Raw genomic sequence first — 23,962 nt, 5'->3', positions numbered from 1 at the left:
AAACAACTTTGAAGGAGCTTTTCCAAATTGAAGAGATGCTTATATTTAGATCTGTGTGAAGTATGAAATCTCTTAGTGCTGATATTTATACTCAGGATATTACAGATGTATATCTAGTTCTATACAGAATTTGGGAATTGTGTAGTGATGTTTTTTTTTCTTGTAACCTTGAAATTTACTGCATTACTATTGAATGCAGGGAAGTATGCCAGTTAATGTTTTTGTGTATAGGGAAGATTGCCAAATAGTGATGATCACTATTAAATTTAATGAAGTATTTTCAAAATATAAACTACGTATTTTTCTGAGTAGAGCTACAAGAAACAAGTCCAGTTGCCTAAAAATGCATGCTTGACATTATTGTGAAATACAGCTGATTCACCATATTTTTCTGGAACCTGAGAATGGAGAATTAATAATGGGAAGAACTGTGATTAATTTATTTGAGACATCATAACTCCAGAAACACACTTAGACCATAATACGGAGTTGTATTTTAATTGTGGTGGCTTCTATATTTTGTTATGTTCTATTTTTAGGTAATGAGAAATACTGCAGAGGTGCACCTGAAACTTAAAAGAGGTCTTATTTGGAAATCCACCATAAATTAATACTGTTTCAGACTCTCAGGATTTCACACTCAGTTGCAGTTTATAATCACATAATTAATCATTTTTTGTGTTTAAAACATATGTCGTTTGAAAATATGGAAGCAAACATAGCCCTAGTCCAGACATGTCAAACACATGCCGGGGGCTGGATCCGGCCCGCGAAGGGGTTTCATTCGGCCCGCGAAGCCATCTTGGAAACAGTGAGGGAACGGCCCCCACTGCCTTGGCCCTGGCCCAGAGACCCACCTTCTGTCAGAGACCCTCAGATCTGTCCCACTCCTGCCTGGGCCCCCATAGGCACCCTTGATGGGAATGATGTAGAGCTGGCCACGCCCACCCAGTAGGCCACACCCACCCTGGCCATACCCACCCGGCCTCCTGAGGGCAACTGCAGTGCTGATGCGGCCCTCAATAAAATTGAGTTTGACACCCCTGCCCTAGTCCAGCAAATGATTTTTGATAATGTTGTGTTCTTTACAAGGGCATAGTTTTACAATCCCAGGAATATTTCAAATAAATATCTTTTATGAAGTCTGTCATAATTTTGAATCTAACTGGTTGCAAGTCTTAGACTACCTGTATAGAAAATGTATTTTTCCCATTACAAACAGTAATCAATGACATGTCTATAATGGTGAAAAAAATGTATATCATAGAAGACAAATGTTATTTATAAATTCCCAGGTCACAAGCTGTTACAATTTCACAAACAAGAGTCTGAACTTTTTAATTTGTTTTTGACTTAGTAGAAGTTCTTTTTCTGCAAGAGTTGTCAAAATATTCTATCAATAATTCTCCAAACAAATCCTGCTGCAATAAATGGATTTCGAGTCTAAGGTTTGCTTTTATTAACTTTTTTCTGTCAACAGACATGGGAAAATCTCTTTCCATGCCTTTATCTGCTTTGAAAGATGATGGGGCTTCAACCTCTGATAACATGAAAAGTGGATTAATGCACTCAGACTCTCATAGTGAAGATGGAAAAAATGGAGATGTGTCACAGTTTCCATATGTTGAATTTACAGGAAGAGATAGTGTCACATGTCCCACTTGTCAAGGCACTGGGAGAATACCACGTGGTACGTGTAAAGTCAGAAGCAATTTCTGTGATAGATTCAGTTATAAATATATGTTATTTTCATTTGCAAGTCTTTATATTGTTTTCTTAAGCTAGCCTGTCCTTGTATATAACAATATTAGTATAAAATTTACAGTTTAATTTCCTTAGATTTGCTTTTTTATTTTGTATTCTATGATACCAACAATATAAAACAACAAGTTATATGATCACATTAATTATAACATTTTGAGATAATATAACTATTTTAGAAAATTAAAATATTCCAGAAGATTCAGTTTTGGTATTAATTTTTACAGAACACAAACTTGATTGACTTCAGAACCTGGATTTGGCTTATTTCTCTGTACAAAATGTTCTTAGCTAACTATAATAGAGCTACAAGCAGAAAAAAAACTGGAAGTTATTTTGTACTTTCAGAGTTACTTTAAACATATTCTCTGCTAGCCTGTACTCAGTATGGTTTTGTGGCAGTAATGAGCCCAGCAACTGAGGTGTTAAGCAACATATTAGTTAAGTAAGATATCATGTGATTGCTACTTGCACTTTTATGATAGCTTCTCCATTGAATCTACTTGTCAGAAGCCAGCTGTGGTGCCCAAATGGCAATAACCATCACCATGGAATGCTACATACTGATCATAAGTGCCAGAATGGCCGTAAAGTTACTTTTCAGCAAATTCACAACATCTAATAGTTACTAAATAGAGTAGTTGCTAAGTGAGGTCTACCTGCACTGAGGTGTACTAATCTCCATCTAATATGCATTGATTAAAATAAACTTTCAATTATCAAAATTGCAGTATTTTAGTGGAACTGAAAAGAGGATGCCTAGCTGATGAGCACAGATTTTATTTTCCTGGGCTCCAAGATCACTGCAGATGGGGACTGTAGTCAAGACATTAAAAGACGCTTGCTCCTCGGGAGGAAAGCCATGGCAAATCTAGACAGCACACTAAAAAGCAGAGACATCACCCTGTCAACAAAAGTGTGTATAGTCAAGGCTATGGTCTTCCCAGTTGCAATGTATGGCAGTGAAAGCTGGACCATAAAAAAGGCTGAGCGCCAAAAAATTGAGGCCTTTGAACTATGGTGCTGGAGAAGACTCCTGCGAGTCCCTTGGACTGCAAGGCGATCAAACCGGTCAGTCCTAGAGGAGATCAACCCTGACTGCTCTTTAGAAGGCCAGATCCTGAAGCTAAAACTCAAATACTTTGGCCACCTAATGAGAAGGAAGGACTCACTGGAGAAGAGCCTAATGCTGGGAAAAATTGAGGGCAAGAGAAGAAGGGGACGACAGAGAATGAGGTGGCTTGATGGAATCACTGAAGCAGTAGGCTGAGCTTAAATGGACTCCAGAAGATGGTAGAGGACAGGAAGGCCTGGAGGAACGTTGTCCATAGGGTCGCGATGGGTCGGACACGACTTCGCAGCTAACAACAACAACGAGCTGATGAGCAAAACCTTTGCAAGGCAGTGGTTAGGTGTAATTTCATAGCTTGTTATAAAAAACTGTTTCCCCTAAAAATATGTGACAGTTTCTTTTAAAATATTTGCCTTTTGATAAGTTTATTGTACCTGAAAAACATTGTTTTTGAATTTAGTTTGTGGTAGATGTGTATGTTATGCAGACCTTTGTTACAGAAATTTCAGCTTCATCAGTATATCATGTGGCATGTTTTACTGGCTTTATAACAGCAGCAATTGGGTGTAGAAATGACAGGATGCTGGATTATATTCCAGGACAGGAAAATCAGCTTGTTGCCTTGATTCCATATAGTGATCAGAGACTGAGGCCAAGAAGAACGTAAGTTACCATAGTAATGACTGTATGTGATATGGTAAATTTCTTTAAAGTTACATTTGACAAATCTAACCTTGGAAAATATTACTCTGTTCTAATAATCAAAATGCTTTATGTTAATGTAGCCTGCAAAACGAGTTAGGCTGCATTGCTTGAGCTTCTGACACTTGTTATTAGCAAAAATTCCTATTAGATTTGGAGTTTTGCCATGTTGCACTGATTTGGTTTCAGGTGGGAGGGTTACCATGGGTTACAACATTCTAGAATTCCACTTTTTCTATCTTTGTTAATCCATATCCATAGCTTCATTCTCCAACTATTAAAAACCAGGAGATTGCTGGGAAAATCATAGATGCTGTAGGGAAAGAATGCACTATGTTAATATTGATTGTGCCTGCTTATTGCTTCTTGCCTTAGCAACTTTGCTTTGTTCTTATTAACTCCCCAGAGATTAGACAGAATGAGGAATGCATGCATGCATACATGTCTCTGCAGGCAATTTCAAAAAATGGTGATTAACCTTAGAATGGGCACAGGAAATATGTAATAGTTGGAGCATGTCCAATAACTAAAAATCCATGCAGTGAAAAGGACGGGTATAAAGATAACATTGACACTTTAAAAGAGCCTCTCTTCTCTCTGCAGAAAACTTTATGTGACTGCTTCTGTCATTGGATGCTTACTGCTTTCTGGCCTGGCAGTATTTTTCTTATTTCCTCGATCTGTTGATGTACAATATGTTGGAGTCAAATCAGTATATGTCGATTATGAAGCACAGAGACGCATAATATATTTAAATATTACGGTAAGATCTTAGTTGAAAACTTCATTTCCTTCAGTGGTTGATAATTTATATTGATGTTTACCATTGGACTAAAGCATCATTTAATGTAGAGTCCTGAATTATTTCTTTTGCAGAATACATTGAACATAACCAATAATAATTATTATTCTGTAGAAGTTGACAACATTACTGCCCAGGTACAATTTGCAAAGACCGTGATTGGAAAGGCACGGCTGAACAATAATACCCACATTGGACCATTGGATATGAAACAGGTAAGAATCACTGGGAATCACATAGCATATCACAATTACAGGTAGTTCTCAGTGAACTATATGGAAGACCATATAGGAGCTGTGACTAGGGGGGCTTTCGCCCAGGTTCGCCTGGTGCGCCAGTTGCGGCCCTATCTAAGCCGGGATGATCTATGCACGGTCACTCACGCGCTCGTGACCTCACGACTACTGCAACGCTCTCTACATGGGGCTGCCCTTGAGGACCACCCGGAAGCTCCAACTGGCACAGAATGCAGCCGCGAGAGTTGTGTTGGGAGTTTCCCGATACTCCCATGTTACACCTCTGCTCCGTGAGCTGCACTGGCTGCCAGTTGTCTTCCGGGTGAGATTCAAGGTACTAGTTATGGTATTTAAAGCCCTACATGGCAGGGGGCCGGAGTACCTTAGGGAACACCTGCTGCCGGCGTCAACTTTCCTTCGCCCTGTGCGTTCCCACAGAGAGGGACTCCTCAGGGTGCCACCGGTCAGAGAATGTAGACTGGTGGCCCCCAGGGGGAGATCTTTCTCTGTGGGCGCTCCGGAGCTATGGAACCAGTTACCGGTTGAGCTCCGGACGGCGCCGGATCTTCGCTCCTTTCGCCGCGATCTGAAAACATACCTGTTCGAACAAGCCGGCCTGGCCTGAGGGTGGGATTGCTGGGGTTTTTATTATCATTTTATTGGGGGTTTTATTAATGTATTTATTGTTTTTTATGGGCATGTATTTAATAACTTTTTAATTTTTGTAACTTTATGTTTTATTCTTGCCCTGTACACCGCCCTGAGTCCTTCGGGAGAAGGGCGGTATAGAAATATTAATAAACTAAACTAAACTAAACAACAGCAATGAGGATCAGGATTTCCTTTGCTAAACGACATGCTTGTAAAGTGTATGATGTGACTGCATTGCTTAGTGACATCAGTGCCAGCACTTTCCAGTTGCCATTGTTAAACAAATCACTGCAGGTCATTAAGCAAAGACAGCACATGGTTGCCATTTGCAACTTCATGCCAGCTTCCCCATTGACCTAGCATTAGGAAGCCAGCAAATGGTGACTGGGACATTGCAATATCTTTTTTTTTATTTCAAAAGTTTTACAGTACATTTTAAGTATACTCCATCCCTCCCCTCCCACATCCGCACCCTCCCCCCTTCCCCCCCCGGACTTCCCAGAGCTGAAAGCAGGGTATTGCCTCTAACAAGCTTAAACTAAAATATTGTTCTGAACCAGCCCTCTTCTAGCAAACCCCTATTCAAAAAGAAGAGTCTGGAGAGCGTCCAAGGCTAAAAGGCTTCTGCCAAGATTTAATTACGCAGTTAACAAAAACACTAGAGCTTGTCTTCTCAAGCGGAAAAGTTGCTTTCAGCAACCAGCCCCTCCCCAAACACTCCTTTTATAGAGAGCTCAGGGCGTGGTCTCCCTGTGCCTCCTCCCGAGGAGTCCCACATTCTTTCTTTGTTTGTTCCTGCTCGACTGCCTCCTGCGTCGGGCGTCCTTGAACAGGGCCAGCTGTGGGTCATCATCTTCCGCACTATCGGGCTCACGCAGCTGAGAAGAGGGCCCCGGCTGGGAACTCTGCCAAGCCTCCACGCCATCATCAACCGGTTCGTCTCCCACACGGTCCTCCTCCCCCTCATCTGAGTCCTCCGACACATCTGAGCCGGCTGCCGAAACCACAGGCTGGCCCTGAGTCACAACACTATCCCGCACCGCAGGGCCCTTCCCCCGGGTCTGCCGATCCGGATGCGGTCGGGATGGGAACTGTTCGTGAAACGCAGTCACCAACGCAGGGGCATGAACGGCGGTCGCGTCTTCCCATGTAAAGTCCTCCGGCCCGTACCCTTTCCACTCGATCAGGTACTGGAAGCGACCTTTCAGCCAGCGGGAATCCCTGATGCTGGCGACCTCGTACTCGGGGGTGCTGCCTCCATCACGAGTTCCTGATGGGGGAGGTTCCGCTTGGCGAAGACAGGCCGGTTGTTCGGGGACCAACAAGGACCGATGGAAGACGGGGTGCACGCGCAGGGAACGTGGCAGAGTTAAACGATAGGCGACCGGATTGATGACGGCCTCGACTGGGAACGGTCCAAGGTAACGGTGGTCCAGCTTCCTCGCCGGCCGAGTGGATGGTAGGTTCCTGGTGGACAGCCAGACCCGATCCCCCACCGATAGTGGAGGCGTATCCCTTCTCGACCGATCGGCGAACCTCTTGTAGTCGGCCTTGGCCTTCTCCAGCTGCCGTCGCACCAACCGATGGATCGCCTGTAACTCCGCCATAAATTCGTTCGCTGCCGGCTCCGATGAGTCCACGGGAGAAAGGGGGAAAAACCGGGGGTGATAACCCACGTTGGCCAAGAACGGTGTCATCTGCGTGGAGGTGTGCTGCGAGTTGTTAAAGGCAAACTCGGCTATGGCCAAATAGTCCACCCAATTGTCCTGCTGCAGGTTAACGTAGCAGCGCAGATACTGCTCTAAGATGCCGATGACCTTCTCGGTACCCCCGTCGGTCTGAGGATGATGCGCGGACGAGAGGCAAACCTTAATGTCCAACGCCCGCATCAACTCCTGCCAGAAGCGGGCTGTAAACTGGGCCCCCCTATCGGAGACGACTCTATCGGGAAGGCCGTGCAGCCGGAACACCTGTTGGATGAACATGCGACTAGTGGCGCGAGCTGACGGTAAGCCGCGACAGGGGATGAAGTGCGCCATCTTGGTCAACATGTCCACCACCACAAACACTGTCGTGAAGCCGGAGGATGGGGGTAGATCCGTCAGAAAGTCCATGGACACAGCCCCCCAGGGTCTCTTGGGTGTTGGCAAGGGCTGCAGTAAACCAGGCGGGGCCCCTGTCGCTGACTTGGCCTGCCTGCAAGGAGTGCAGGAGGTGACATAAGACTGGACATCGTGTCGGACTCGGGGCCACCAGAAGGTACGGGAGACCAGGTTCAGAGTCTTGAACAGGCCAAAATGCCCCGCAGCCGGGTTATCATGACACTGGCTGAGGACGAGTCCCCTGAGTGGCCCTCCTGGAACATAGAGCCGGTCACGATAATACAGGAGTCCATCCGCGACCGACCAAGGCGAATCTGGCCCCACCTCTTCCTTCCGCTGAGCCACCCACGCCTCCTGCTGCTGCGCCTCCCGGATCCGAGCCCGTATATCCACCGGCTCCCGTACCGCAGCAAAAGACTCGACGGGGATCACTGTCCTGGGCGGAAGCTTGTCTTCCGCTCGGGTGTATTCGGGCTTTCTGGACAGAGCATCCGCTCTCTGGTTGTGCCCGCTTGGTATGTACCGCACCCGGAAGTCAAACCTCGCAAAGAAGAGGGACCACCGGATCTGGCGTTGATTCAAATTCCGAGCGGTCTGCAGGCTTTCCAGATTCTTGTGGTCCGTCCGGACCTCAATCTGATGCCGCGCCCCCTCCAGATGATGCCTCCAAGCCTCAAACGCCGCCTTGATGGCCAGCAGCTCCTTCTCCCAGATGGTATAGTTGCGCTCCGAGGGGTTCAATTTCCGAGAGTGATACGCGCAAGGGAAAAGGGTACCGCTGGGCGTCGTTGCCTGGAGTAACACGGCCCCAATGGCAATGTCGGAGGCGTCCGCCTCCACGACAAACGGCCGTTGCGGGTCGGGATGTTTCAAGATGGGCTCCTTCATGAAGGCGTCCTTCAAAGCCTGGAACGCCTGTTGTTCGGGGGCGTTCCACTGGAACCGAGTCTTCTTCTGCAGGAGCCGGGTGAGGGGGGCTGTCAAGGCAGCAAAGCCAGGGATGAATGTCCGATAGTAGTTGGCAAATCCAAGGAGTCGCTGAACGTCCTTCACGCGACGCGGGGGTTGCCAACTCTGCAACGACTCGACTTTACTCGGCTCCATGGCGATGCCCTCAGGAGAAATGCGGTGACCCAGGAAATCGATGGTCACCTGGTAGAACTGGCACTTCTCCAACTTGGCAAACAGCCGATGTTCCCGGAGGCGCTGCAGGACCTGACGGAGATGCTGATGATGCGCTTCACGCGACGGGGAGTAGATCAGGATGTCGTCCAGGTAAATCACGACAAACTGGTCCAACAGATCCCGAAAGATATCGTTCATAAAATGCTGAAACACAGCGGGGGCGTTGGTCAGGCCAAACGGCATCACCGTGTACTCGAAATGTCCATAGCGAGTACCAAACGCCGTCTTCCACTCATCACCCGGCCGAACCCTGACGAGGTTGTAAGCTCCACGCAGGTCCAGTTTCGTGAAGATCTTAGCCTCCCGGAGTCGGTCCAAGAGCTCGGGGATGAGGGGCAGCGGGTAGCGGTTACGCACCGTGATGGCGTTGAGTTTCCGGTAGTCACAGCAAAGCCGTAACTCGCCCGACTTCTTTTTGACGAAGAGCACGGGCGCAGACACTGGCGAGGACGAGGGCCGGATGAAACCACGAGCCAAATTCTTTGTCAGGAAGTCCCGCAATGCAGCCAACTCGGGCTCCGACATGGAGTACAAACGCCCCACTGGGAGAGGCGCATCAGGGACTAGATCAATGGAACAGTCATAGGGCCTGTGCGGGGGTAATTGGTCCGCCTCTGACTCGCTGAACACATCAGCAAAGTCGGACAGTTCGGGAGGCAAGGAAACCCCTGAGGAACCCTCCACCTGGCCGGCACAGATATGGCGGGTGTGGTCCACGCACTGCAAACTTGGGAAGGTGACCAAGTTCTGAGACCAATAGATCTGTGGATCATGCGCCCGGAGCCACGCCAGTCCCAAGACCACGGGGAAGTGCAGATCCGAAGTGACGTAAAACTGAATGGCCTCCACATGGGTACTGATGGCCATACACACGGGTTGCGTGGCGGCCGTAATAGGCCCGGACAGGAGCACTCGACCATCGATGGTCTCCACAAGCATGGGCGGATCCACTGGACACTGGGGAACAGCCCATTTGGCCACAAAGGCCGAATCCATAAAGTTAGTGGTAGCCCCAGAGTCAATTAAGGCATGGACCGGAATCCCCTCTGGCTTGCCAGGAAGGATCAGTCGTGCCTCCAGAATCAAATGCCGTGGAGGTTCACAGGCACCGTCGGAACGGCGTCGCTCGGCGTGGTCGTTGTGGGTCGCCCGATCTTTCACACCGTCTAGATCGGGCTCGGGCCGTTTCCCGATAGCAAAGCAGGGGACTTTCTCGGGGCAGGCTTGGTCACTGACGCCCGCTGACGCTTCTTCGGGCAAGAAGCAGCCAAATGTCCAGGGTCCCCACAGTAAAAACACAACCCCTCCGATCGTCGTCTGTCCATTTCCGTCACCGATAGACGGGACCTGGCGGCACCCAGCTCCATTGGCTCCTCCCTCTGGACTGGGGGCTCACGCACAACAGGGGCGGCAGGGGTCTGTGGGGTGGCACGGCGACTCTTACGCTGCTGCAGCCGGGCATCGATCCGCAGACAAAGATGGATCAGCCCATTCAGGTCTGAGGGAATGTCCACGTGGGCCAGCTCATCCAACATCTCCTCTGACAAGCCATCCTGAAAGGCATCCACGAGCGCAGCCTCATTCCAGGCGGAATCCTGGCTAAGCAGCCGGAAATCGCTGATATAGGCCTGTAGAGGGCGCTGACCCTGCCTCAAAGCTTTCAGGCGTCGGGTGGCAGTCTGCGCCTTAATCGGGTCCTCGTACATGAGGCGCATATGGTCACAAAACCCCCCAAAGTTATCCAACAAAGGGCTAGGCTGTGCCAACAGAGGCGTGCCCCAACGAGCTGCATCTCCCGACAGAAGGCTCAATACGAATCCCACCTTATCTCGGTCAGTGGGGAAATCAGCTGCTCTCACGCTGATATAAAGCTGGCATTGTCCCAGGAAGGCAGGAAACAGTTCTGGTTTACCAGCAAATTTATCCGGCATAGCTATCTGACATTTCCTCCTGGGTGGGGGTGCAGCATGTACCTGAGCTTGCAGTTGTGCCACCTGAGCTGCCAGCAAAGTGAGTTGCTGGGTGAGCTGGGCATTCTCGGCAAGAAGCTGCTCCATCGTAGTAATAAGGGGTGGGTGGCTGAAAGCAAACTGTTCTGAACCAGCCCTCTTCTAGCAAACCCCTATTCAAAAAGAAGAGTCTGGAGAGCGTCCAAGGCTAAAAGGCTTCTGCCAAGATTTAATTACGCAGTTAACAAAAACACTAGAGCTTGTCTTCTCAAGCGGAAAAGTTGCTTTCAGCAACCAGCCCCTCCCCAAACACTCCTTTTATAGAGAGCTCAGGGCGTGGTCTCCCTGTGCCTCCTCCCGAGGAGTCCCACATTCTTTCTTTGTTTGTTCCTGCTCGACTGCCTCCTGCGTCGGGCGTCCTTGAACAGGGCCAGCTGTGGGTCATCATCTTCCGCACTATCGGGCTCACGCAGCTGAGAAGAGGGCCCCGGCTGGGAACTCTGCCAAGCCTCCACGCCATCATCAACCGGTTCGTCTCCCACACGGTCCTCCTCCCCCTCATCTGAGTCCTCCGACACATCTGAGCCGGCTGCCGAAACCACAGGCTGGCCCTGAGTCACAACAAATATTCTAACCAACTGTGAATACACATTAAATCCTATCGCACTTTAACTCCCCTTATACATAGGTAAATAATAGTACCGTATATACTTGAGTATAAGCCGACTCGAGTATAAGCCGAGACCCGCTAATTTTACCCCAAAAAACTGGAAAAAGTTATTGACTCGAGTATAAGCCGAGTATAAGTATAAGCTTGGCCCCTTCTTAGCAACATATCTATATTCTGTGCCATGACGAGCCGCTCGTTGACTCTGGCAGCATCCCGGAGCTGGCTCGGCCACGGTTTGCAGGGTCCGCTCATCAGGCTGCCAGGCTTCCTGGCAGCACATCCCGCAGGGAAGGTCTGCTAGGGAGGCGGCAGTCAAGCGTTGTTTCCCTCCTCGTGCATGTGTGTGTGTGTGTGTGTGTGTGAGAGAGAGAGACCTGCGGGAACGGCTGGTAGAGGTGGCGGCAGTCCGGCGTTTCCCCCCCCTCATGCATGCGTGCGTGTGTCAGACCCGCGGGAATGGCTGGTAAGGAAGCGGTGTCCTCCCCCCTCCTGTGTGTCGGGCCCACGGGGCTTGACACACAGAGAAACGCAAATGCCGGACTGCCGCCACCTTTACTAGCCATTCCTGCGGGTCTGACACACACACACACACACACACGCACGAGAGGGAGAAACAACGCTGGACTGCCGCCACCTCTGCCAGCCCTGCAAGCCTCTGCCGCGGCAGAGGCTTGCAGGGCTGGCAGAGGTGGCGGCAGTCCAGCGTTGTTTCTCCCCCTCGTGCATGCGTGTGTGTGTCAGACCCACGGGAATGGCTGGTAGGGAAGCAGCATTCCAGCATTCCCCCCCTTCCTGTGTGTCGAGCCCACGGGGGTTGACACACAGAGAAACGCAAATGCCGGACTGCCGCCACCTTTACTAGCCATTCCTGCGGGTCTGACACACACACACACGCACAAAGGGGAGAAACAATGCTGGACTGCCGCCACCTCTGCCAGCCCTGCAAGCCTCTGCCGCTTCTCCAACGTGGAGATTTCCAGAGGTATTGGACTTCCAAGGAGACGCAGACTGCAGGGCAAGTCGGCCGAGTGCCTTGGCGACATTCCAGCAAGGCAAAAGGCACAAAGGGGGCAGGGGTCCCTCAGGCCGGCTGGGGAGGGGGAAAGCGCGTGCTCTCGGCTGGCTTAACCCAGTTCCATTTTGCAAGGCAAAAAGGAGCCGGGAGAGGGAAGCAGGGACGAGCTCTCCGCCCACCCTCTCTCCCGCCTTTCATTCCCCGCGAGACGTATCCCTCCCTCCGGCCAGCTTGTTCTGCTCTCGCTCTGTCCGTACAAAACAACTGTTATCCAGCTTTATTTACTCCTGCCCGAGCCAGCAGGGCTTACGTTCTCCTCTTCTCCCCCTCCCCCTCACTGGAGCGCTGCCTGCCGCCTTTATTCCACCCCTGCCCCCTCCGCAGAACAAAGGAATAACAACCAACGCCTTAAGGACTGCTGCGAGTCCTCCGGCTCCCTTCTCCGGTCGCTGCGGCCACCGTCGCCCTCCGCCCCGGCAGAGGCTTGCAGGGCTGGCAGAGGTGGCGGCAGTCCAGCGTTGTTTCTCCCCCTCGTGTGTGTGTGTGTGTGTGTGTGTGTGTGTGTGTGGCAGTCAAGCGTTGTTTCCCTCCTCAGTCAAGTGTTGTTTCCCTCCTCGTGCGTGTGTGTGTGTGTGTGTGTGGCAGTCAAGCGTTGTTTCCCTCCTCAGTCAAGCGTTGTTTCCCTCCTCGTGCGTGTGTGTGTGTGTGTGTGTGGCAGTCAAGCGTTGTTTCCCTCCTCAGTCAAGCAGTTTCCCTCCTCGTGCGCGTGTGTGTGTGTGTGGCAGTCAAGCGTTGTTTCCCTCCTCAGTCAAGCGTTGTTTCCCTCCTTGTGCGTGTGTGTGTGTGTGTGTGTGTGGCAGTCAAGCGTTGTTTCCCTCCTCAGTCAAGCGTTGTTTCCCTCCTCGTGCGTGTGTGTGTGTGTGTGTGTGTGGCAGTCAAGCGTTGTTTCCCTCCTCAGTCAAGCGTTGTTTCCCTCCTCGTGCGTGTGTGTGTGTGTGTTTGTGGCAGTCAAGCATTGTTTCCCTCCTCGTGCGTGTGTGTGTGTGTGGCAGTCAAGCGTTGTTTCCTTCCTCGTGCGCTCGTGTGTGTGTGTGTGTGTGTGGCAGTCAAGCGTTGTTTCCCTCAGTCAAGCGTTGTTTCCCTCGTGCGTGTGTGTCTGTGTGTGTTTGTGGCAGTCAAGCGTTGTTTCCCTCCTCAGTCAAGCGTTGTTTCCCTCCTCGTGCGTGTGTGTGTGGCAGTCCAGCGTTGTTTCCCTCCGTGTGTGTGTGTGTGTGTCAGACCCGCGGGAATGGCTGGTAGAGGTGGCAGTCCGGCGTTTGCATTTTTTTGTGTGTTGAGCCCCGTGGGCCCGACACACAGGAAGGAGGGGATTGCCGGAAGGCCGCTTCCCTACCAGCCATTCCCGTGGGTCTGACACACACACACACACACACACGCACGAGGGGGGAAACAACGCTGGACTGCCACCTCCCTAGCTGACCTCCCCTGCGGGATGTGCTGCCAGGAAGCTGAGAGAAGGGGGCGGCGGGGCTTGCAGAGCTGCTCCCTTCGGCTCCTCTTCGGGCCAGGCCAGACTGCCGCCACCTTTACTAGCCATTCCTGCGGGTCTGACACACACACACACACACATGGTACATCTTATAATTCTAACATTCATTCATATGCTAGGTGAAATTTTTTAATCCCATATTTATTCTGAATATATTCAATCCATCTTCTCCATTCCGAAATATATCTCTGTTGCGATTGTTCTTTCAGGTATGCTGAAATTTTTGCCATTTCTGCCAAGTTTGAAACTTTTAAAGTCCACTCTTCTATAGTAGGCAGTTCCTCCTTCTTCCAATATTGCGAAACCAGAAGTCTTGCTACCGTTCTTAAATTCAACATCAATTTAGTTTCTATAACAGTACAATCAGTAATAATACCCAATAAGAATAACTGTGGGGTAAACCTTATCTTTTTCTTAAATATCTTCTGCATATTCCACCAAATTTTAATCCAAAAAACTTTAACTTTTTTACAAGTCCACCACATGTGGTAATAGATTGCATCCTCACAACCACACCTCCAGCATTTAGGCTGATAATTTGGATACATACTGTACATGCTAATTTTTTTAGGATCTAAGTGCCACCTATAAAACATTTTATAAAAATTCTCAAATTTTGAGCCTGAGTAAATTTTACATTTCTGACCCAAATTTTTTTCCCAAACATCCATCGTTATTCGCTCTTGAATATTCTGGGCCTATTTTATCATACAATCTTTGACAAGTCCCGTTTCTGAATCTATTTCTATCAATACATTATATATCCTTCTTATATGCGCTTGACTTTGATCTCTGATTTCTATCAAATTGTTGTAATATCAATTTTCTGATCTTGTTTCCATCTAGCTTGTATCTGACCATACTGAAACCAAGTTTGTACTATTTTCCCTTCTTTTAAGATATTAAATGGCTTTAATTGTCATACATTCCTCTCCAGTCTCAGAATATCTTTATATGTAGTCACATCATGTTTAAATTCCAGACTTATATTTTCTATTGCATGGTTAGGTATTGCCCAAATTGGTATTTTATAATTTAACTTATATCGATATTTTTTCCAAACTCGCAACAGGGCATACCTTAAAATATGTGTCTTAGATATTATCCACCTTTTTATCATACAATAAATATGCATGCCAACCATATAATAAATCATGTCCCTCAATATTCAATAATCTTCCTTCTGTTAAATTAAACCAATTACTAATTGATGATAAAACCGCAGCTTCATAATATAATTTAAAGTTGGGCATTTTAAGACCACCTCATTCACGTATATCTTGCATTATCTTGAGTTTTATTCTCGGTCTTTTCCCTGCCCAAATAAATTTTTTAATGCCTTTCTGCCACTCTTCCAAATTTAAATCTTTTTAAAGTATAGGTATCATTTGAAACAAAAATAAAAATTTTGGTAAAACATTCATTTTAATTGCTGCAATTCTTCCCAATAAAGACAATTGTAATTTCCTCCAACTATCTAATTCTTTTTTGTATTTTTAACCATAACAATTCATAATTACTTTTATATAATTTCACATTTGAGTCTGTAAGATATACCCCCAAATATTTAATCTTTTTAGCTATTTCAAATCCTGTTAATTTTTCTAAAACTACCTTTTGTTCCATAGTCATATTTTTAGAAAGAATTTTAGTTTTTTGTCTATTAACCTTAAATCCAGAAACTTGCCCATATTGCAAAATTATTTCCATTAAATCTATAACCGAATGAGTCGGTTGAGCTAATATAATAACCAAGTCATCTGCAAACTTTAGCTTCCAATATCAAATTATTTTGATTAAATTCTTCTACACAATCATCCAGATTCTCAATACAGACTGTCAGTCCCTGAAATGCCAGCAAAATATCCTCTCGTATTTCTTTATTTTTCTCATTAATAAGCTCTGCCACTTGCTCAGATATTTGCTCAGATTGAAGTTTTAGAGCATCTTGTAAATCTTTCAGTGTTAATGTGGGTGCAGATACTGCAGGGGGTGACATCAGTGATTGAAGTCAAGATTGTTGAACTGGTGATGCCCCTGTACTTTTAGAGACAGAAAATCTAGGTGGTTTGGAAGCCATTTTAACACCCAATTAACTTTCGTTTCTCACTTTCACTTTTCCGCACTAATTGCAACTTTGTTGCTTCACTGTCAAATAGCCAAGTCTCTTAAATCACCTTTAAGCCAACTTCAAATATTTTAAACAAAATCTTTTACAACTTTTAAAAAAATCCACTTTCTGTCTTCCCCCTTGCTTTTATTTTATTTTCCTTATTCTTTTGTGCTTCACGCTTTCTCTCAGAAGTTATTCCAGCGCCATCTTCCTCCCCTTCTTTTAAGTTAAACCGGAGTCAAAGATCATATACTTGCTGTTTCTGTATTCTCCTGCTCAGCTCTGCCTGCGTTCAAGTAATCCAAAGTACAATGTTGAAAGCAGGGATGGTTGCAGCGTCCTGTTCTGTTTCAAAGCCTTGAAACAGAAAAGTCCCGAGTCCGGAGTTAATTCAGGCTCTGAGGGAGCTCACCCTTCAACCCCCAGATTAAGTTCTGGGGGTCTAGGGGAGCTCTACCTCTTACCTGTATACTCACTCCTCCTCTTCTCCCAAAGGGGGGATTCCCAAACTGCAAAACAGCTGATCGTTGCTGTTTTTGCAATTTTAACGGAACAGCGGGGCTGATGGTCAAAAATGACCGCCATCGACGGAGCCTTGCCACCCGGAAGTCCGGACATTCCAATATCTTAATCGTGATCAAAGCACCAGATTGCAATCGTGACTGTGGGATGCTGCTACAGCCCTTGAGGACCAGTCATGTATCCCACTTGTTCACTGCCATCATGAGTTTGAATGGTCACTGAATGAGTGGCTATTAAGCAAGGATCACATGTATTTGATAACAGTTTTATAGATATCCTGAGTGTTGCTGTTCTTGTTTTTCCTTTCAGATTGATTATATGGTACCCACTGTAATACAAGATGAAATGAGTTACATGTAGTGAGTATTCTGTGCTTTCAATTTCAAAGTACATTTTAATATTGTAAGCCATCCAGAGTTACCCTGTGGTAAGATGAGCAGCCAATAAATTTGATAAGTAATATATGGGTACAAGATGAGAATATCACCCCAAATATCTCTTTTTTGAATAAAAGGATTGCAGTAGCCTGGAACACAGGGTTTACAGCGGTATTTATGTTTTTCTAACTGCTATTTTCTTATCATTCTTGGTGCTGTGTACCCCTAAGGATTCTAGATCTGGCTACGAGCACTGCATTGAAACACTATATTGATGTTTAAAAGATTGGAATATAGCACAGAGAAAAATGTTTTATGTGCTTCTCACTTTTTTCTTTTTTTGAGTGGGAGGAAGAACATAGCTAGAACCCTAAACTTTTGTTAATGAATAAATGTGCTTTCCCTCTTTAATGCATCTGCAAGGAAGATTTTCTGTGTTTTTTGTTGTTGTTCTTGTTATGCTAGATGCAAGTTAGGATTGTGTCTTAACCTAGACAACTTAATTTATACAACAGTATTAGATATGGATTATTGAAAGTCAGCTTTTAAACTTGCAGTTGGCTTGCTTCAGTAAACAGTTAAGTTAATTACTTCTTGGCCTTTTGTGTATGTATAGATTTTAAGGAAGTTCATTTGAAATTGATTTCAGGAAAGCTTTCTGACATGTAATTAATATACTGTGCACTGATACTAATTTTTTTCTTTCAGCGATTTCTGTACTTTAATGTCTATCAAAGTGCATAATATAGTTGTCATGATGCAGTAAGTATTTATAATATTTTCATTTATGGATAAATTTCACTTTCAAAATACTTGCATTACCATAGGATATTTTTTAAGAGTCGAGCATTTCATTAAGATTCCTTTCTTATTCTGTTTTCATGAAGAACAATAAGGTCTATGCATGAATTTTTTCATGATTCCATTGAACCACTAACAAGAAGCAAATTAAGTGACCATAATATGAAATACTTTTTAACTTTGAAGTATGATTTTTAATATTTGTCATATAATAACAAATGTGCTGGAGAAGGAAATGGCAACCCACTCCAGTATCTTTGCCATGAAAACCCTATGGACAGTACCAAAAGGCAAAACGATATGACGCTGGAAGAGAAAATTGGAGAGATGAAGGGAACGTTTAATGCAAAAATGGGCATGATAAAGGACCAAAATGGCAGGGACCTAACAGAGGCAGAAGAGATTAAGAAGAGGTGGCAAAATTACACAGAGGAACTATACAAGAATGAGCTTAACGTCCCTGATAATCACAATGAGGTGGTCACTGACCTCGAGCCAGACATCCTAGAATGTGAAGTGAAGTGGGCCTTAGAAAAGCTGAGCAACAACAAAGCTAGTGGAGGTGACAGTATTCCAGCTGAGCTATTCAAAATCTTAAAAGACAGTGCAGTAAAAGTGTTACACTCAATTTGCCAGCAAATTTGGAAAACTCAACAGTGGCCACAGGATTGGAAAAGATCAGTTTACATTCCAATTCCAAAGAAAGGCAGTGCCAAAGAATGTTCAAACTATCACACCATTGCACTCATTTCTCATGCTAGTAAAGTCATGCTTAAAATCCTACAAGCTAGACTTCAGCAGTATGTGGATTGAGAACTACCAGAAGTACAGGCAGGATTTCGAAGAGGCAGAGGAACTAGAGATCAAATTGCCAACATACGCTGGATCATGGAGAAAGCTAGGGAGTTCCAGAAAAACATCTACTTCTGCTTCATTGACTATGCTAAAGCCTTTGATTGTGTGGATCATAACAAACTGTGGCAAGTTCTTAAAGAGATGGGAGTACCAGACCATCTTATTTGTCTCTTGAGAAACCTATATGCGGGTCAAGAAGCAACAGTGAGAACTGGACACGGAACCACTGATTGGTTCAAAATTGGGAAAGGAGTCCGGCAAGGCTGTATACTGTTGCCCTGCCTATTTAACTTATATGCAGAGCACATCATGAGAAAGGCAGGGCTACATGAATCAAAAGTTGGAATTAAGATTGCCGGAAGAAATATCAACAACCTAAGATACGCAGATGATACCACTCTAATGGCAGAAAGTGAAGAAGAACTAAAGAGCCTCTTGTTGCGGGTGAAGAAGGAGAGTGCAAAACTTGGGTTGAAACTAAACATTAAGAAAACCAAGATCATGGCATCTGGCCCTCTCAATTCCTGGCAAATAGATGGGGAAGAAATGGAGGTAGTGACAGATTTTATTTTCCTGGGCTCCAAGATCACTGCAGATGGGGACTGTAGCCAAGAAATTAAAAGACGCTTGCTCCTGGGGAGGAAAGCCATGGCAAATCTAGACAGCACACTAAAAAGCAGAGACATCATCCTGTCAACAAAAGTGCGTATAGTCAAAGCTATGGTCTTCCCAGTTGCAATGTATGGCAGTGAAAGTTGGAGCATAAGAAAGGCTGAGCGCCAAAGAATTGAGGCCTTTGAACTGTGGTGCTGGAGAAGACTCCTGCGAGTCCCTTGGACTGCAAGGCGATCAAACCGGTCAGTCCTAGAGGAGATCAATCCTGACTGCTCTTTAGAAGGCCAGATCCTGAAGCTAAAACTCAAATACTTTGGCCACCTAATGAGAAGGAAGGACTCACTGGAGAAGAGCCTAATGCTGGGAAAGATCGAGGGCAATAGAAGAAGGGGACGACAGAGAATGAGGTGGCTGGATGGAGTCACTGAAGCAGTAGGCGTGAGCGTAAATGGACTCCAGAAGATGGTAGAGGACAGGAAGGCCTGAAGGAATGTTGTCCATAGGGTTGCGATGGGTCGGACACGACTTCGCAGCTAACAACAACAACAAATGTGCTGAATGAAATTTGAGGAAAACCAAAGATAGCTACATAATACTGAAGAAATTGTTTTTCTCTCTTGATGAAATTAATGGCAGCTCAGTGCTAATGAAAAAAAAGACCCATGCATTTTAGATGTATTTTTTGGGATTTAGCACTTCTAAAATAGTAAAAAAAAGATGCTTCACAACATCCAATAATGGAAATGAAGCATCTCTCTCTCCCTTTAAATCATTAAAGCAGCCACATGTAGTAAAATTCATGCAGCCATTGAACTCTTTCTGTTGTCTCTGCACTCTAGTATTGTATTATACAGGAAACAACTGGGAGCTAAGTTAGCTAAGTTAGCCTGAAGTATTAATGACAGGCTGAAATGTCACCCAGTGAAATTATAGAAGCTCTGAATTGGCCACTAACATTGCAAATTCTCCTCTGAATTAACAGTTATTCCAAGTCCATCTATCTTATAGTTTTTTTCCTTCCTCTTCTGAGCAGAAAATTTTAGAAATGATGCAAGTATGGCCACATTTTGGAGCACCAGAATAGAGGAAGTAAAAGTGCTTCTTAGTATTTCTTATCTGTTAACATGCCTAAACTTCTGTTACATACAATTCAGTTTCTCACCATATCATTAAACAAATAAAACAGTTGCTCTGTTCAACATTTCACTATACTGAGGTTATACAGTAGAGTTAATGTCAGCTTTTGTATATTTGTGGTTTAGCTGTTAATTTGTTTATGAGTAAATATTTAAAGTTAGCATTTGTGGACTTTTAAAAATATACATCGTTCTTTGCTGATGTATAATACATGTACACATCTCTCCCTTTCTTATAAAGAGTGACCGTGACCACTTCCTACTTTGGCCACTCAGAACAAATATCTCAGGAACGATACCAGTATGTAGACTGTGGTGGAAACACAACTTACCAGTTGGGACAGACTGAATATCTAAATGTTCTTCAGCCTCTTCAATAAAAGAACCAGAAATTTAATGTGCAGAAAGAAAGAAAAAAAGCCCACAACTATTGTTTTTTCATTTCTCATCCAAGTTGAATTTTTAATTATATATGATACTGCTTAGAGGTTGATGTACATAAAGTAGTAGGTTGGAAGCTTTCCTTATTTTTTGTGATGTAAACAAAAAAGGGACAAACTGTATATATCCACACTTAATAACTTCTACCTTTCTATTCTAAATGTGAAAGTACTGTGTCAGTCAGTTAAACTGAGGGCGGCAGAAAAATAAAAACATCTTAAATCCGTAGAACTTTTGCCTATATGCAAACAAGGGTATTTTACTCTCCCAACACATGCTTTTTGTAATTCTTGGACTAATGTTGAAGTAATTTCAGAATTTGATTGTTTTAATTGAAGTCTAATCTGAATATTGTACGGAAATAATTTGTGCCCCATTGTAGCATCAGATGACACATGCTTGTTTTAATAACCTTAGGGCAGATCAGTGTTTCACTGTTGGTATTTTGTTTGTTGAAAATTGTTTTTCAGGTGAAGGGTTTTTCATTTTTCACAAGGTCCAATGATTTGCTTGAAAACTTGGATGGAATTGGAATAGCACTTGACTTAGACACATTTGGTGTGTGCTGCTGAATAAAAATTAAAAAAAATAAAAAACTGTTTAAAACAAAAAATATATATAATTATTAAAAACTATTGAATCGGTGATTATGTTTCAAAGGCTGACTCTATGAAAATAATGTATTTGGTTACATTTAAACACTTAACATAGATCTATCCTTACATCATGGGCATCTGTCATTTAAACATTAAAAAAAATCTCTGAAAATACAAAATAGCCAAGCATATAATAATGTTGATATGTTTTGTGTAGAAATAACAATAAGAGCTATTGCTAGAAAGAATCTTACATGGCTTTAAATCTGATTTTTCTATTATACATTTTTTGCTAACAGGCATGTCACCTATATTTGATGTGATATTCAGTGGCATAATTTTGAAGTTGATTTAGCAATTTTTAAAGGGAAATGTCATAATTTTTAATTCCTTTGTGTTTTGCAACAACTCCATGAACAGATTTACTGAAATCATAAAACTAGCTTTCACTAATATGAGATAAATATAAGCTAATGGTTTGAACTTTAAAATCTAAAAAATGACCTCATTAATCAGTGCTCATAGTTACAGAACATTGACTCCTCTATAATGGAATACAACAAAAGTTATCAAACTTAATTTTGCAGGGGAAAAAACTTACTAACAACAAACATATTTTTCCATTTGCTTGATTCTTGAATTTTCCTCACCATTACTACCATTTTTTAATTAATACAGAAAATAGAAATCTGTTAATTACACAAATAAGTATAAAATGTAGTCAGTCAAACATGTAACTTCAAGATTTACACATGACTTTGTTAACTAAAGTTTTCCCTGGATTTTCTTTGAAAGCCACAAATGTGCAACATTTAGGAGAGAAGATGAGGATGGACAGATAGCAGCAAGTGATTTTTATCATTTTAATGGATCAGAGTAATTCAAAGTAACATTCTCATTAAAAAGATTGGTGTAGAAATTCTTGCAAATGTGTGTTTTACAAATCTTCAATTTGGTTAGAATGTCAATACCTGCAAATTATCTGGAAATAGTCTTACAATTTTAATACATCAAATTTTGGTACTCCGAAATATAATGTTTCCATATTTTATCTATATCTTAAATTTGCATTTTATTACTATTTTAACTTAAATTGCATTTTAATTCCATTTTAAATTGTATTTTATCAAATTCCATTTCGGATTGCTTTTATCTAGTTTTGGTGACGGTTTGTTGCTGGAACTTTGTACTTTGATATGGCCCAAGGGCTAATCAATAAAGTTATCACTAAAAAAAAAATTTGGTAGAATGGGAAGTGATCTAAAATAATCCACTTTTCTCCTGAATTGACTGAGGAAATGTATCAGAATCTAATTCCATTATTTGAAATTATCCAGTACACATTCTAAAACAGACAGAACTTAAATAAAATCTGTTTTTCTAAAATAGTCCAAGAACTGTCTTGTGATTACATTTAAATGTATGCCAGGACTACAAAATTAATTTTATTGATACAAATTAAGAGCAAATTAATATATCACAGCCAGCAAACTGGATTTCATATTACTTATATAATGCTAGTATTCTGCATTTTTATTTTTTATGAATTTTATGTGTATGGAATACACATTGCTGTATCTTCCTGTAATTGTATTGTGGTAAATTATTCAAGCAAATTTTAAGGTTTGTATATGTCTTTTCCACAAAAATAAGCCAGTCTTTCCAGCCCAGCACTCTAATTTTGTAGTCTTCAATTCCTAGAATTTTCAGCAATAACCATGTAGGAAAAGTTAATAACTGGCAGCTCCTCAGTTGAATGAAGTTGCACTGAGCCATAATTTAGCTTCATATTTGAGCTAGAAAATTGTCAGATTCTTCAAAAGTGAAATTGGTGAGAGTATAAATAATATACCTTGGAAAAAACAAGTAGCATTAATCCTTTTTTGAAGAAACAATTATCATCCTATGTGTATCTTGAATGCCTTGGTTCTAAAGTTGTTATTTTTAGATTCGAAATGTTACCATAATCCTCCCTACATCCTATATAATATTTAATAGCATTAGTTGATAAAAATTGGGACAGCCTTATAATATTTATTAGAACATATTAACTTACTGAATTCACTTCATTTTTAAAATCTTCACTAATTAACCACTAGTGGTATAAATATATATATATATATAATTAATGTGTGGAAATGCTAAAAGATGGTTACTATTTTTGTAATGATGAGAATTGTTCTTGGTTCTGTAACTGGCAGACAGTGAAATACTTGGCAGCATGAAAAATAAAATATCTATATGCTATTGTCAGTTTTGGGCATAGCTTCAGACACTCCAGAATGGCTAAAATAGTATCATTTAAAAGTTGTATTATATAATTGTCTTAGAACTGAATCAATTTAATCAGAAATAAACATTTTTAAAGATGCATAAGGACACAGTTATGGATTGCATCAAAATTATATGAATAATTCAATAAGATTGTTTCCTACCTGAAGCATGAATGAATATATTTTATGCCCTCTTCATTTATATGGATTATGTTAGCCTGTATTGTCTTGGTCTCATTAGAACTACTCTAAAAATCTTCTGTCAGTAGATTGATAGGGTTAATAATCCATCAGAGGTGACTGTTTTAGACAGCGTAGAATATAAATTGTGTAGATCAGAGACTATACAATGTCTCAATTGCAGAAAAAAGATTGCCTGAAATTGAGGGGGCAATTCCAAGAGCTTAAGAGAGTGCACTTGGAATTTCTTCCAGCTTTTCCTTGCAAACAAAAATCTGATAAATTGGGCTGAAAGACAAACTGGCCCAAAGTCACTCAGTGATTTTTCATATCTGAGAGTGAATTTGATCCTGCATCTT

General features: G+C 43.5%; 1 protein-coding gene across 9 annotated transcripts in view; it reads left to right on the top strand.

Moving 5' to 3' along the window:
• The window catches only part of TMEM106B (transmembrane protein 106B), a 214,412-nt gene extending 193,213 nt beyond the window's left edge, over positions 1-21,199 (top strand). For 7 of the 9 annotated variants that reach the window (XM_083377972.1, XM_083377973.1, XM_083377976.1 and 4 more), the window contains 7 exons: positions 1,481-1,690; positions 3,388-3,496; positions 4,139-4,298; positions 4,412-4,552; positions 16,639-16,688; positions 17,415-17,468; positions 20,355-21,199. In XM_083377972.1, coding sequence (XP_083234098.1) covers positions 1,483-1,690; positions 3,388-3,496; positions 4,139-4,298; positions 4,412-4,552; positions 16,639-16,688; positions 17,415-17,468; positions 20,355-20,493 — 861 coding nt within the window. In that variant the 5' untranslated portion in view covers positions 1,481-1,482 and the 3' untranslated portion in view covers positions 20,494-21,199. Of the gene's footprint in view, positions 1-1,480; positions 1,691-2,583; positions 3,497-4,138; positions 4,299-4,411; positions 4,553-16,638; positions 16,689-17,414; positions 17,469-20,354 lie in introns of all 9 variants that reach the window. The other 2 variants (XM_083377971.1, XM_083377977.1) reach the window with 2 other exon arrangements.
• The last annotated feature ends 2,763 nt before the right edge of the window (positions 21,200-23,962 follow it).

The sequence above is a fragment of the Vipera ursinii genome (genome assembly GCF_947247035.1).
Source record: "Vipera ursinii genome assembly, chromosome: Z".
NCBI classification, from domain to species: domain Eukaryota; kingdom Metazoa; phylum Chordata; class Lepidosauria; order Squamata; family Viperidae; genus Vipera; species Vipera ursinii.
Note: the sequence above shows the minus strand (reverse complement) of the source record. Positions and strands in the feature narration are given on the sequence as shown.